This window comes from Alligator sinensis, unplaced genomic scaffold (genome assembly GCF_000455745.1).
Source record: "Alligator sinensis unplaced genomic scaffold, ASM45574v1 scaffold74_1, whole genome shotgun sequence".
Classification (NCBI taxonomy): Eukaryota; Metazoa; Chordata; order Crocodylia; family Alligatoridae; genus Alligator; species Alligator sinensis.
The window spans coordinates 79,748-94,837 of NW_005843101.1; the positions used below are offsets into that span (position 1 = coordinate 79,748).

The 15,090-nt window shown below is 41.3% G+C and overlaps 2 protein-coding genes across 4 annotated transcripts in view; one reads left to right on the plus strand and one right to left on the minus strand.

Moving 5' to 3' along the window:
- NT5DC3 (5'-nucleotidase domain containing 3) overlaps nucleotides 1-5,009 on the plus strand; it is a 36,057-nt gene extending 31,048 nt beyond the window's left edge. For 2 of the 3 annotated variants that reach the window (XM_025193796.1, XM_025193797.1), the window contains one exon: nucleotides 1,240-5,009. In XM_025193796.1, the coding sequence (XP_025049581.1) occupies nucleotides 1,240-1,501 (262 nt within the window). In that variant the 3' untranslated portion in view covers nucleotides 1,502-5,009. The remainder of the gene's footprint in view (nucleotides 1-1,239) is intronic. The other variant, XM_006037351.3, reaches the window with a different exon arrangement.
- Nucleotides 5,010-7,395: 2,386 nt separating this feature from the next.
- The window catches only part of LOC102378258 (stabilin-2), a 140,802-nt gene continuing 133,107 nt past the window's right edge, over nucleotides 7,396-15,090 (minus strand). Inside the window, 3 exon segments of the mRNA XM_025193798.1 lie at nucleotides 7,396-8,216; nucleotides 9,374-9,493; nucleotides 11,361-11,489. Coding sequence (XP_025049583.1) covers nucleotides 8,166-8,216; nucleotides 9,374-9,493; nucleotides 11,361-11,489 — 300 coding nt within the window. The 3' untranslated portion in view covers nucleotides 7,396-8,165.

Sequence of the window (15,090 nt, forward strand, 5' to 3'; positions counted from 1 at the left end):
ATGCAACTTCAAGGCGGAAGGAAAGGCTTTGTCTGGTCAAATGGGAAGAAAGGGGTCTTGTCTCCTTTTAAGGGATCTTTTCTTTCTTATGTGGGGAAGTAAGGCAGGGGGTTCTTCACCTGAGCTGAGAGTTGACCAGAGGTGCTCAGGTAAGCCATCATCCTTGCACACCAGAGTTGTATATAATTACTTTTCCTGCCCACTGGAGCGCTCTCATACCCTGATGAGCAACTCCTTCCTGCAAGATCACAGCAGGACCAGGTTTTGTGTCCTGCTGTGAGCACTGGACTGAGACTGAAAAGGAGTGTACTTCCCTTATTGCTAGATTGACCAGGGCAGGGTGGGTCTCTTTTACCTTCCCCAAAATAGCTCCTGGTTGGGTAGGTTAGGGAATATGGTTCAATTTACTGCAGCTTAGCAGGTATCATTGCAGGTACTCCATTCTACAGTGTATCTAGTTTATTAAGAAACTGGAGGTGGAAGTGCATTTTGGAGAAGGAACTCATTAAAGAAGCTGGGGAGCAGGGTTATGGCTTCTAACAGCTGGTACAGTGAAGAGGCTTCTAACAGCTGGTACAGTGTTTCTCCAAACTCTCAACTCTCATACAGGGGGAGTCAGTGAGGTCACAAACAGGCTACGACTCAGTGATGGGTGGGACAAGAGAGGAAGGAATGATGACTTTTGTGTTGGTCATTGCTAGATATCTCCCAGCTGATGACTCTGGCTTCCTTGCTTTTTCTTTCCCCCCTATCCTGGAAAAATGGGAATTATTAAGAACTTGACAACGACAAAAGCCTTCTCTTCTCCAGCCCCGCAAAAATCAGAAATCTGACACAATTAAGATTTTGTGTAATGCCAGTGAGGTCAGTGGCAATTTTGATGTTTGTTTCCATAGAAGCAAGATCAAGTTCTTAGGGTAGATTCTTAATATTATTAATAAATAAGTAACAGAATGTCAGGGAAACTTTTTGAAGCGAGTTTAAGTGGCTTGCACACGGCGGCAGTGGCCACCATTCTGCATATGGCTGCTGGGGGTTTTCAGTTACTGGAATTTTTACATAACTGGCAATCCCTTTACCCTTGGGATGCCGGGTAACAGAGATTTTACTGTATGTATATATTATGTTACCAGTTCTGATAATTTCAGATGCCACTGAATTAGTAGTAGCTGGTAAAAGGTGCTTATTTTTTTAATTTTTTTCCTTTCTCCTCTGTCTTAATTTTTCCTTTTGTGACAGGGAAACTACCAAGAACTTCTTCAATTCACAGTTTGGGAGCTTATTCAGAACTGACCAGAATCCAACCTATTTTCTACGGCGGTTGTCTCGATTTGCTGATATTTACATGGCATCACTGAGTTGTCTCTTGAACTATGATCCCAACTACACATTTTATCCAAGGAGGACTCCTTTGCAGCATGAGCTCCCTGCCTGGTCAGATCAGCTGTGTACCGGTACATTCAGAATACCTTTCCTACAAGAGATGCTTCAGATCAAATGAGTGCTGGGCTTGTCCATCACTGTCATTAGTCCTCCCCACCAATGAGTGCATCTACCCAACTCATTTTATCAGAATGTAGATGCCCTTCTGTAAAGCATCTAGTGAAGTAATTCTCAACCAGGGGGCTGCAGCACTTTGGGGTGCAGTGAGACCCTTTTAAGGTGCCATAGAATATTAGCGCTCTTAGGTGTGCAAACACCTACACATGATTTGCAAGATAAAACCAGGGATTTTAAATAGGAACCCGTAGTTTCATAAACGTTCTAATTTATTGTGGTCTTTCTGAGTTATTTGCAACAGAAGTGTCGTTCTATCATTGTGAAAGCTAAGAGCTGGCATTTTCCAAGGGGTGCCTTCAGTCTAAAAGCATTGAGAAACACTCATCTTGCACATCCATATTGCCTATCTTGATCTGGTCTACATTAACAGACCAAGAATGTATGCATTATTGGCCTCTTCTCTTCTCTATGTGAAACTGCTCTTAAAAGTGGAGTTCGTTACATTTGCACATGGAGGGGAACATTGACCTCCAAGAATGTTAGCTGGAAAAACAGATTTTTTTCCCCATAGCAAAACTCCTCTCCACATCCTTCTGGTTTACAGAGACAAAAATGTTTCTTTCCTTTTGGTACTAGAGCTCCACCTGGTGACTCTGATTATATTTTAACATGATAGAAAATGTTGAAGTTCATTTTTTTAAATTCAGAGCACTATTGTCCAGTTGACTGTGAGGTGGGAGGGTCAGGTATAGTGTAGTATAGTAACTTCCCTTGCCATATTTCAAAGTGTAATGGCTTTTAATCATGTTCTACAGAGAGCAGGCCTATGCTGTAGTCACAACAATGATTGCATTGCAGTGCATTGTAGAGACTGCACCTGAGCTAGCTTTGAATTAGCTAGTTCAGGAGCCAGTAGGAATGTAGCCTCCATAGCACAGAGCTCAGCACAGGCCTTAGGCTGTGGTAGGTTCTGGGGTAGGTTTTCAACCCTGCACTGAGTTGTGCAGTGCTGCAGCTAAACAGCTTTGAGTACCCGAGCTAGTTTGTTCAGAAGTAGCTCAGGTGTTTCTATAATATACTGCAGTTACAATAGGGATCGCAGTGTGGACATACTCTGAGATTCATAGCTAAGAGGCTGCTTTTTCTGTCTGTGTGCATTTATGTTAGCATAGCATCATACTTTGTTCCACCCATGACAAAAAAAAAATGTAAGCTTTGTCCATGTACAAGTGTGACTAGTAATACTTTTTAACTTTTGTGGTCAGCTTAATGCACCTTGAATGAACATAATTTTCAGACAGTGCTGAACCACCTGCCCTCTGGTGTGTGGAATTATGCATCTTTTGAAACCTGGGAACCATAGTTCTCCATGAAAGACTGCATTTGAACACTAAATCAACATGCAGCTTTTTGCCCATTGTTGAATGTCTTATAATGTTTTATATGTATTTATGAAAATGGTTTTATGTAACCTTTGAAATTTCAAAAGATGCGCATGACTGGCCAAAGGACTTTAAGACAGAGAAAACTGAAAAGCAAAATATCTAATTAATTTTTTAAAACTGTCGAAGTTGAGGTGAGAGACTAATTGGATGGAGTGAAATAACTTTGACTGTATGGACTAGCAAGAATATTTATTTAAAGTACTGATGTCCTATGTTAATAGATGAGCAGGAACTTCACACTGTACAGTTCTTGATGTTTCAAAGACAACTGAAGTTTACCTGTATTTCGCACAAAGGAAGCATCTTATGACACGTTTCCTGAAACAGGCACTTTATTAAACCACTAGAGAAGTGTTTTCTATCTGGGGTCTTTTCCCTGTTCTGTGACCAAAGGAGAGCTTTCTCTCATCAGTGCTTCCCTACCCAACCATTTCAGGACCTCCATAGTTTGATTCAATTTAACCCTTTTAAAAATATATTTTATCTGTTAAAGTTTCTAAATTTTAAGTAGTATCTGAAAATATAACTAGTAAATTGTATACAGCAAGAATTATTCTTCATTTCCTTTTAGGGCATAATTTGCTTCCAACCATGATCATCAGGTAAATGAACTTTTGCTGACCAAAAGGTGGCTTTTTTTTTTTTTTTTAAATCATTTTTCCCTTTCCTTCTTCCCTTCCACCCCTGTCCCCCTCCTCCCCCAGCCTTTTTCATTCATCTGTATTTGTGTGTCTGGAATGTTTTTCACATGCAATATTTTTCAAATTCTAAAAAGCATGTTTGCAAAGTGAAGGTTGTATTTTAAAACTGCTTGTATAATTCCAAATGTCCTGGATGCTTGAAGTAAATTTGTTGCTGGCCTGGATATAATATTGGATATAATATTGGTTATAATATTCTTGTTCACAGTTTTCTCAAGCTTGTTTTCCAAACCTGAACACCACCCCCCCCTTGAAATGCATGAGTTTTAATTTGCTGGGGAGGAGGAGAAATCTCCATTGATCCTTAGTCTAGCTTTACCAGGTTTGTTGTTGCCTAGATTATACAAGATCTCTTTAAGAGAAATCTATTTTGTATGCTGAAATTTGTGGGTGGCAGAATCCCCAATTTAGTTTTCAGTACTTTATTATCATAATGCTAAGCTAGAACAGAAACTTGATTTTACTGTACATAGCATCTTTCATACTCCAGGGATCTCAAAACACTTTTCCAATGATTGTATTCTAGAGTATAACTAGTTAATGAAGCAATGAAGGCACTATGCTTTTTCCATCTGACTGAATGGTGAATGTTATATTTAAAAATTGTGCATTGTCACAACTTTTTGGTGCTTATGCTCTTGATGTTGACACTTAACGTTTAGTTTCTTTAAATCTGGTTTAAAAGTCAGTCCTGATATACTGGTCAAGTGTTAAACAAGAACAATTAAATAGATATTGTGTGGGAATATTTTGTTAGTAATTCTGTACTGTGCATTGTTTCAAGTCTAATTTCATAAATTGGTAAAATATTATTGTTCATCGCTATTGAGAGCTGTGAGAGAGCAGTTGTTTAAATTTTTAGCGTGTTGCCTGATTTCTTTAATATATACTACACACAAGTTTTAGTGGTGGGGGATTCATATTTTTCAGCAAACAGTAAACATGAGTTTGACAAGTTTATTAAGTAGTCATATTTACATTTTCAGTGCTAGAATACTTTTCTTATTTTGGCATAACTTTAAAAATGCTTAGTTTTTCTAACTGTCTCAGCTCTTTAACTATGTAGCTCTGCTTTCTGTGTTAATTACTTCTTTAACACTTCCATTGCTGACTTCACGCAGATTTTACAGCATGTTTAAAGGACAGTGTCCCTTTTAATTTTTGAAGTTTATTTCAGGTGAACACCAAAATGAGGTGAATTGTTTATATCTAATCTAAATTGGTAATCCAGAAAATTTAATCTTCTGATCTAGAGGAAAAATAAAGTTTGGTTAATAAAACTGTATAAGAGTGTAACCATTATGATAAACTATTTAATTTTGCCACAATAAAAAGTTCTTGTGTTTTATCTTTTTTTGTTCCTGTAAGAGTCTTCAATTTTATTTGTCCAGTGAGGACAATAGGGATGGGAAACTGGCAAGTTTATTAACTAAGTGGGATTTCTTATTCTTTAATGGTGGTAGTTGGAAAAGGAAAGAGAGGGAATGACAAAAAGAATGTTAGTTTCCAGCTCCTTCCTTCAGTCACCGACGCTTTTAAACTTAGGATGTCAATACTTATGCCTGATCTGGTGCATCAAAAAGTGCTGGGCCGATGTGGCTTTTGTAATGTGTGAGGTTTGTTTGTATAACCTGCATCTTAGGTTATGAATATTTTATTTTCATAAAAGGAAAACTTTGCTATAAAAATGAGTTATTGTAGAAGATAATGCCAGTATGTGTCGTAAGAATTAACATTTAATATCAATGGCCATCTTTGATATAGTGTACCTAAAAAAGGTGGCAGCTATTGTCCATTTAACACTTATGTGAAACGTAGAGTATTTGTATCAGCTTAATCTATATGAACAATGCAGAGGATGACTTTCACTCTTTACAAACCTCTTAAGATGAATGTGAAAGGCAGAACAGATGGGGAACAATTTTTTTTTTAACAAGTAATCATACATGGTCTACATTTCCTATTAGTTCTGATGTGATGAATATTTCCTCCCCTTTCCAAAGATGACAAATTCTGAATAACGTGAAACCAGGCATATACCATATTTGCATCTTCATTTACTTCAGTTTGTACAAGGAAGAACAGTAATGACAAAAGCAAACAATTTTAAAAATGAATGTCTTAATGCTATTAAGGGTTTAGGTTGTAGCCGTGTTGGTCTAAGGATATAGGCAGACAAGGTTCCTTGGGTGAATTTGATATCTTTTATTAGACCAACCCAAATGGTTGGAGAATAGTTATTAAGCAAGCTTTCGGGTTCAAAAACCCTTCGTCAGGCTCAGGAAGCTGCAGCAGTTGGTGTGTGCTCTTCCTGGATGGAATGAAAAGTAAACAAGCCAGGGGCTGGGCTGGGGAGTCAGTTGCCAGGCAGATTATAATGTATCAAAAATCCAATGTCTATGTTTAGTCCCTGATCTCTAGTATCCAGCAGGTTGATGAAATGGAGCTCATAGGCTCATCTCTGGGATGTGTTGTGTAAATTTCCCTTGAGGATCAGGACTGAGAGATTGGAGAGAGTGTGGCCCTCCTGTGAGAAATGTGCCCCCACCGGTAATTGGGTGTTTCTGTCTTTGATGGATTTCCATCAGTCACCATCCCTCCATCCGACTTTCTTTAGAATACTCCAACACCAACATCCCCTTTTTAGACACAAGGATCAGTATCCAGAAGGGTAAAATACAGACCACAGTATACAAGAAACCCACAGACCAACATACATATCTGCACAGAACCAGCAATCACCCGAAACACACCAAAAAAGCTGTGATATACAGCCAAGCCCTCAGATACCACCGCATCTGTACTGAAGAGAACACCCGGGATTGCCACCTCACCAATCTCAAAAAGGCTTTCACCCAGCAAGGACACTCCTCCAGAGAGGTAGATCGCACGTTTGAAAGAGCCACCCGGATACCACGTGAAAAACTGCTGCAGTACAGAAAAAAACCCCCAACAAATCGCACACCGCTGGTTATGACATATCACCCATCCCTTGAACCTGTACGGAAAATCCTCAAAAAATTGCAACCCATATTAGAAAAAGACCCTATTCTTAAAAAGATCTTCCCAGAGCCACCCATCCTAGCCTTCAGACAAGCACCGAACCTCGCCAACCTCATCACCAGAAGCAAACTTCCTCAACCCCAGAACACACCAAAAGGATCCAGACCGTGCCATGACAAGAAATGCAAAACCTGCCCCCACATCTCCACCACCCCCACTATTACTACACCCCACAACAGCCATCAGCATCCCAGGATCTTACAGCTGCACCTCCAGGAATGTAGTATACCTCATCCAATGCACCAAATGCCCTGATGGAAGATATGTAGGAGAGACCAGACAACAACTGCACACCAGAATGAATGCACACCGGAAATCCATCAAAGACAGAAACACCCAATTACCGGTGGGGGCACATTTCTCACAGGAGGGCCACTCTCTCTCCAATCTCTCAGTCCTGATCCTCAAGGGAAATTTACACAACACATCCCAGAGACGAGCCTATGAGCTCCATTTCATCAACCTGCTGGATACTAGAGATCAGGGACTAAACATAGACATTGGATTTTTGATACATTATAATCTGTCTGGTAACTGACTCCCCAGCCCAGCCCAGCCCCTGGCTTGTTTACTTTTCATTCCATCCAGGAAGAGCACACACCAACTGCTGCAGCTTCCTGAGCCTGACGAAGGGTTTTTGAACCCGAAAGCTTGCTTAACAACTATTCTCCAACCATTTGGGTTGGTCTAATAAAAAGATATCAAATTCACCCAAGGAACCTTGTCTGCCTTAATGCTATTAAGTGTTTTTGGCTTAAGCTCCATGTTTACCACATCTAGATTCAACCCCAAGACAAAGCGGAGCTATAGCGGCAAAAGAATAGCGGGCATATACCAATTAAGGTCAACGGGAGGAATGCCTGTGTGTTTCTGAAGAGGTAATATCTGTTATAGAAGGGCGTGAGTTGTGAAATAGTTGCCAGGTGGACTTTGGGAAACGGTCATCTTGGGCTGTTATCTGGCAAATGCTATGTTCTTAAACTTTGATATGTTTGAGGAAGAAGAATGGGATCTGCTTAACTCTGGTAGGTCAATTCAGATCTTTATATTTTTGCATTTTGACATGTGAAGTTTGACCTATATATTGATATAATCCAACTCACTATCTCATAACACCCTGAGCTACAGTTTAAACTAAAGGAAAGAGAAGGAATAACAGAAAAGGAACATTAGTTTCTGCCGCCTTTGTTCAGTCACTTTCCCTTTTAAACTTAGGCTCTCAATACTCGCACTTGCTTTGATCCCAAAACAAAATGAAGGCATAAAGGCAAAAGAACAATTTAAGTTTTAAACTTAAATTGTTGGTGTGATTGATTATTTTAAATGTTGTACTTTGATCATTTTGGAGATGATTCACGGTAAATGTTGGGTTGTGTTGGTTTTTTTTTTTGTTTTGTTTTTTTTTTTTAAACCCCATAGACAAGCCACTCACAGTCTAATTCTGTAAGTTCAGTCTTCAAAACTGATCTTGAGGACCACCTGTCACAAGCTGCTGTTCATCAGAATCCTGTAAAATATAAATTTTAAATTCAGTTTTTGACTCTATTGTCCAATATATGTTTTATCTGACAGTGAGTTATTTTATTATATACAGTATGTATATTCCTATGCATGTGCACCAGGAAAACTAAAACCTAGGCTAAAATTTAAACTTCACTCCAAATTCTTGACTAGATATCCTGCCAAGATGCTTTATCTTGTATCCAGAAAGGAATTTATGCCCTTTGAGTCTGCTCATGATAAAACAATAGGCAAGGGAAAATTGTCTTCAACCCTGCATTCCGTTGAAGTCAACAAAGGCGTCAGTGGGATTTAAGTTTGTGCTTGTATGCTCTTCTGAACTGAGCAATAAGGATTAACACCACTTACCTTTGGTCTTCTTAACTCTTCCCTGCAAATCTTTTAGGGTGCATATATAGTGCCTCCCATTCCTGTTACCAGAGCCAACCCAAGCAGGGGGCAGGGCCCGGGGCAAATCAGCCCATGTGGGGTCCTGCCCCCTGCTCCAGGGGGATGGGGGGTAGTGAGGGGCTGGATGCGAAGCTGGCAGTGGCAGTGTGGAGTTGCTGCAGCCACTCCACCCAGCTCTGCGGGGCCCCCCAAAGTGCAGGGCCCAGGGTGGTCGCCCCAATTCACGCCCCCCCTAGGGACAGCCCTTTCTGTTACAAATGTCCACGGTTTTCACACCACATTTACCAGAAATACTTTGTACAAAAGTTGTATGCATGTCTCATAGGAAAAATACTGAGTGAAAATTCCTGTTTGTAACATGGAGTCAGTACAGAAAAGGCTGCAAATGGGTGTTTCCAGCAGAGGTAAAGAGATTGGCCTCAAAAAGAGGTGTGTTCTACATATTTTTCATCTTTTGTTACTGCTGTAGCAATAATGGAGAGAATGATGTTTCACAGAGACAAATCACTACTAGCCACCAGTATTTTAACTGGAGTCCCTCTGCAGAGCAAGATTGGTCTAGTAGCCTGCAGTTCTGGTACTAGTATCACAGTATTATTTTGGGGGCAGCACAGTTAACAGTAGGTAACTGTGTAAGAAGCGTGGACATACTTTCCCTGTTCTAAACTAATGCCTTTTTGATACAATTAATTATCTTCTCTTTCTGTGATCTTAAGCTAGCTACTTCAGTTGGAAACCACGCTGAAAACTTACAGAAAATGGATCGTAGGTAGGTTCTGGTGGAGCAGTTGCAGTAGAACTTTCATATGAGGGATTTGTAATGTTTGAAGGCTGTGAATTGTCCAGTGCTGTTGCATCAATGTCATCTATAGACTGCAGAAAACCACATACACCTCATTAGATTCCATCATTCTGTTATCAAATGAAGCATTCAGAGTTTCACTCCTGGCTGTGCTTCATGTGACTAAATAATTCATATTGCTATGTCTGGAGGCAGTATGGGCTAGTGCAGCAGGTGCAGAATTGAGACCTGAGTTCTGGTTTGGGCTCTGTTGTATGATTATTGGGCAAGTGGTTTTGTTCTGGACTTCCCCCTCCTCCCCCACTATCTGTCTGCAGATGCTTGTTAGCACAGGAACAGTGTCTAGCAAATGGGGCTTCACTCCAGTCTTGGATACTACCCTATTTGAAATATGTTTCCCTTTATTTAATATTGGCATTTCTAAAAGAGTTGATGTGTTCTGTATACAGGGTTAGAAGGGAGAGGAGCTCCTGACCATCTCCAGGAAGATTTTTTTCTAATGAACTGCTGCTTTCACCTTGTGTTTTTGACAAGGTGTCAGAATGACTGCTTGTGCTTTCTTTCACCCACACTTACCCCATTTTGGGTAACCTGCGCTGAACAGCCCTATTGTTGCTGGTTTGTTTCCAGTGAAGGAAATGTGCAAAACAAATGTGTTTTAGTTGACTGTTACAATTTTTCCTCTATGTTTCAGAAGCATAGCAAACAAATGCTTTAATGTTTAAAAAACTCTGGCCTTTTTTTTCTATTGAAGGGTAGTTCAAATAAACACCGTGGACAAGTCCAGAGGAATGTCTTTTAACATCAAAATATATGGGGAAAAGAGAACGGGTTCTAGTAAGAAACCGTAATTAGACTTTCAAATGAACTCTCTCTCTGTAGCACCTTAGGACGCTGACAGAAGTGACACTTGTTGTACGATCAGCCCCCTGCATGGCTGTAGAGTGCTTTCTATGATGTGATGTGTGCTCTAAAGTAGAGCGCCTCGGAGAACTTTGTTCCCTAGGTCAGTTTCTCAGCATGATCAGGGCTGGCTGATGCAACCCATTCCTGCCCTTGGTGCTGTTTGCAGAAAGGGAGGAGGAAGGAGCTGTGAGCTCAGGTTTGCCTGACCTGCGCTGGATGGGGGGGTGGGTGGGTTGGAGCCCTCCCAGCCCCCTCCCCCTCCAGCTCAGGTATGGCAAATCCCAGCTCACTTACCCACCCCTATACCCCCTCCCTTCCTGCAAACAGCACCAGAGCTGGGGGGGGAAGGGGGGGCGGGGCTAGGGGAGAGAGTCTGCAGGCGGGCAACTCCTCCCTGGACTGGCTCCCTCCCCTGCCTCATGGCACTTTATGTGAAGCACCAGGAATTAGAGTGGGGACCTGCATGCTTGTCAGGGCTGTTAGAGAATACAAGTTTTAGGCAAGTCTGTTGCGCCTTATGGAGTCTTTCTGGAATGACCAGATCCCCAGCAAATGCAGATTTATTCTGGGTCAGACAAGTGGGCATGCTGTTTCCCCACAGTGTATGTGGCCTGGTCTTCAAGAGGCCATTACTCGCCTCTTTCATGTTTAATCTCTGGCAGCTGGAGGGAGCAGCCTTGTTATGCCCTAGAAAGCAGAGACTGCGTATCTCTTGCCCTGTCTTTTTTTGGGAAGCAGTACTGAGAGTCTCCTGGTGCAGGTCACTGGTTTGTATGGGCAAGGCTGTTATTACAGTTCCCTTGAAAGTTTTTGCGTCTCTGTTTAGGAGCAGATTAAAATTTACAAAAGCAAAGCTAATCAAACCTCCCTCTACTGGGGACCTTGAAGTGCATAGGTATATATTTTTAAAAGGATCACTGGAGACAGATGTCAGTGGATAGAAATCATATTCAGGCATAGCTGCTCATATTTTGGGTATGAGATACTGATCCCTGCTCATGGTCAACTCCAACCCTCTTTTCTGCCTCCTACCTTGAAATGCTGGAAGCCACTGGTTCTGTTCTTGAGTCTGAAGTAAGTGTACCCAATAAACACCATGATTCCAATAAGCAGGATGGTGGCAAAGAAGATTCCTGTTCCAGATGCAGCATGTAGAGAACGCTAGTTAAAGAGACAAAAACGGTGAATTGTGGAAGCTCTGCTGAGCATTGTTCAAAAGCAGAGTTGTATATAAAAATGCTGGTTTTGGTAGAGTTCCAGGGCTGCGGAGGAGGCAGTGACACTATATCTAGGCCCTGACTTGCATTTCTATTTGAACTTCCAGCTTCATAGTAACCAGGACTCATGGTTGATATCTTTTATTAGACCAAGAACTTTTACAGTCTTTTCTCTGATGCCTGAAGAAGGGTGTTTGTGCTCAAAAGCTTGCAATTAAAGAATAGATTTTTGGAAAAAACAAAAGGTCTAATAAAAGATATCACCTCTAACACAACTCCTGATTGCTTTTTCCTTTAGACCAATATGGCTACAACCTGGATACCTGACAGCTTCATAGTAGGCATTTGTCTGTCTCGCAAGACAATAGGTTTATGCTGAGCGAGACATCGCCTCACTGAAGGTAATCCTTGCTTGAAAATAAAGTGAAGCTGGAGTGACCTCTCCAGGGCACAAAAGCCTGGGCAGTGTATATGGAGACACTGAGCTGCCCACCCACCAATGTCCCCCTCAGCCTTGCTGGCTTCATAAACAAACATCGAACAAAGTCCCATCTATGCTGCCCTGAAAAAAATCCCCTGATTGTGATAAAAAAACAAAGGTCTCTTTTTACCCTACTTTAACTAGACAAATGGTACATGGAGCACCATCCACTCTGCTCATGAATATTTGCGTTCTGTGAAGAAATTACTGACAATTCTATAAATGGCCTTTTAAGTTGGTATGTTCAACGGTGTTTAAGAGTTAGGTACCCAAAATGCACTCAAATTCCAATGAGAACTGGATGCCTAATTTCCTGAGGCTGCTTTGAAAATTCCTGCCAAAGTAGAGGTGATCTAGACAAACTGCTGACCATCCTTCGTTCTTGTTGGCCCCTCTGGAAGTGCGGAGGGTTTGATTCTGATGCTTCCCTAGTAAGTGTTTAGCTTTATGGCCTAGTAAAAAAAACAAACAAAAACAACCCAAACAAACAAACAAATGATTAAACTTGCTCTGGGGAAACCCCCCACCCTGCAGTCATTGCTGCTAAGTCATCTGGAAATTTATTTTTAGTCATACAACATTTAAATAATACAGCTAGACTTTGTTAAGACATTGACAATATGTTGGTGCCAGTCTAGCTAGTGAAATGGGGTGACACACAACATGACATACTGCTACAATGCGCCTGCTATAAATTTCCTATAAACTTGACTTTTTTTAATCCTGTTTTTCCCCTCTCTCATGCTATTTTGCATTTCCAGAGATGGCAGGCAAGAAGGGATTTTTGCAAACCAAGTTTAGTTATAGGGAATAGGGCAGGGGGATGGTAGTGAAGAAGAAAAGAAAAAAAAGGTGGACTGTTAAGTATCAATACAACAAATACACCTGTAACCCCCCCTAATGACAGAGCCAGAGTTCTGTAGTGTCAATGGATATGTTCCAGTTTGCTGGGTGAACGGCAGAAATGGAAAAAAAAATACTTTGGGTGGCAGTGCTTGTGGTTTAGGCATGACAGCCAATTTCTTCTTTCAGAAGTCCTTACAAAACAGTCCAGATCTCCCCTCTTTTTGTGAGCAGGCACACACCACTCCTACACCAATTCTACCTTGAAGTCACGAGTAGCTCAATTACTGGGGGCATGAGGTTTCATTTGCCTGCAATCTGGTCTTAGCAGCCATCAGTAGGTGCCCTCAGAACTCTTTATAGTAACTACTAAGAGGGGTTAGGGACATTCAGGGCACATACAAACCAGCAGAGATAGTAGCAAGCTAATTGCTTTCTCTGAAGGGAATGGCTACAACCTGGATACCTGACAGCTTCATAGTAGGCATTTGTCTGTCTCGCAAGACAATAGGTTTATGCTGAGCGAGACATCGCCTCACTGAAGGTAATCCTTGCTTGAAAATAAAGTGAAGCTGGAGTGACCTCTCCAGGGCACAAAAGCCTGGGCAGTGTATATGGAGACACTGAGCTGCCCACCCACCAATGTCCCCCTCAGCCTTGCTGGCTTCATAAACAAACATCGAACAAAGTCCCATCTATGCTGCCCTGAAAAAAATCCCCTGATTGTGATAAAAAAACAAAGGTCTCTTTTTACCCTACTTTAACTAGACAAATGGTACATGGAGCACCATCCACTCTGCTCATGAATATTTGCGTTCTGTGAAGAAATTACTGACAATTCTATAAATGGCCTTTTAAGTTGGTATGTTCAACGGTGTTTAAGAGTTAGGTACCCAAAATGCACTCAAATTCCAATGAGAACTGGATGCCTAATTTCCTGAGGCTGCTTTGAAAATTCCTGCCAAAGTAGAGGTGATCTAGACAAACTGCTGACCATCCTTCGTTCTTGTTGGCCCCTCTGGAAGTGCGGAGGGTTTGATTCTGATGCTTCCCTAGTAAGTGTTTAGCTTTATGGCCTAGTAAAAAAAACAAACAAAAACAACCCAAACAAACAAACAAATGATTAAACTTGCTCTGGGGAAACCCCCCACCCTGCAGTCATTGCTGCTAAGTCATCTGGAAATTTATTTTTAGTCATACAACATTTAAATAATACAGCTAGACTTTGTTAAGACATTGACAATATGTTGGTGCCAGTCTAGCTAGTGAAATGGGGTGACACACAACATGACATACTGCTACAATGCGCCTGCTATAAATTTCCTATAAACTTGACTTTTTTTAATCCTGTTTTTCCCCTCTCTCATGCTATTTTGCATTTCCAGAGATGGCAGGCAAGAAGGGATTTTTGCAAACCAAGTTTAGTTATAGGGAATAGGGCAGGGGGATGGTAGTGAAGAAGAAAAGAAAAAAAAGGTGGACTGTTAAGTATCAATACAACAAATACACCTGTAACCCCCCCTAATGACAGAGCCAGAGTTCTGTAGTGTCAATGGATATGTTCCAGTTTGCTGGGTGAACGGCAGAAATGGAAAAAAAAATACTTTGGGTGGCAGTGCTTGTGGTTTAGGCATGACAGCCAATTTCTTCTTTCAGAAGTCCTTACAAAACAGTCCAGATCTCCCCTCTTTTTGTGAGCAGGCACACACCACTCCTACACCAATTCTACCTTGAAGTCACGAGTAGCTCAATTACTGGGGGCATGAGGTTTCATTTGCCTGCAATCTGGTCTTAGCAGCCATCAGTAGGTGCCCTCAGAACTCTTTATAGTAACTACTAAGAGGGGTTAGGGACATTCAGGGCACATACAAACCAGCAGAGATAGTAGCAAGCTAATTGCTTTCTCTGAAGGGAGATTTGGGACTGGTGCACTGTGAATGTGAATAAGACCTTTCCAATATACAAAAGAAAGAGACGAGGTAGGACCCTTTGAAATTTGCTGGGAATGAAAATAGATTATCCTTACCATTTAACTTAAGCTCTTTAACTGAATTGGGTAGAAATGCAGATCAGTAGATCTAAGCGCCTTACAAAGGAAAGTGTTTTGTAACAAAATACCAAGCTGCTCACTGTAATACTTCAATCCCTTTTCCAACTGAAGTCCCCTCTTAGGCAAAAACCCTACTGCCAGCCAGTTTTACCACAGGTGGGGGCGGGGGGG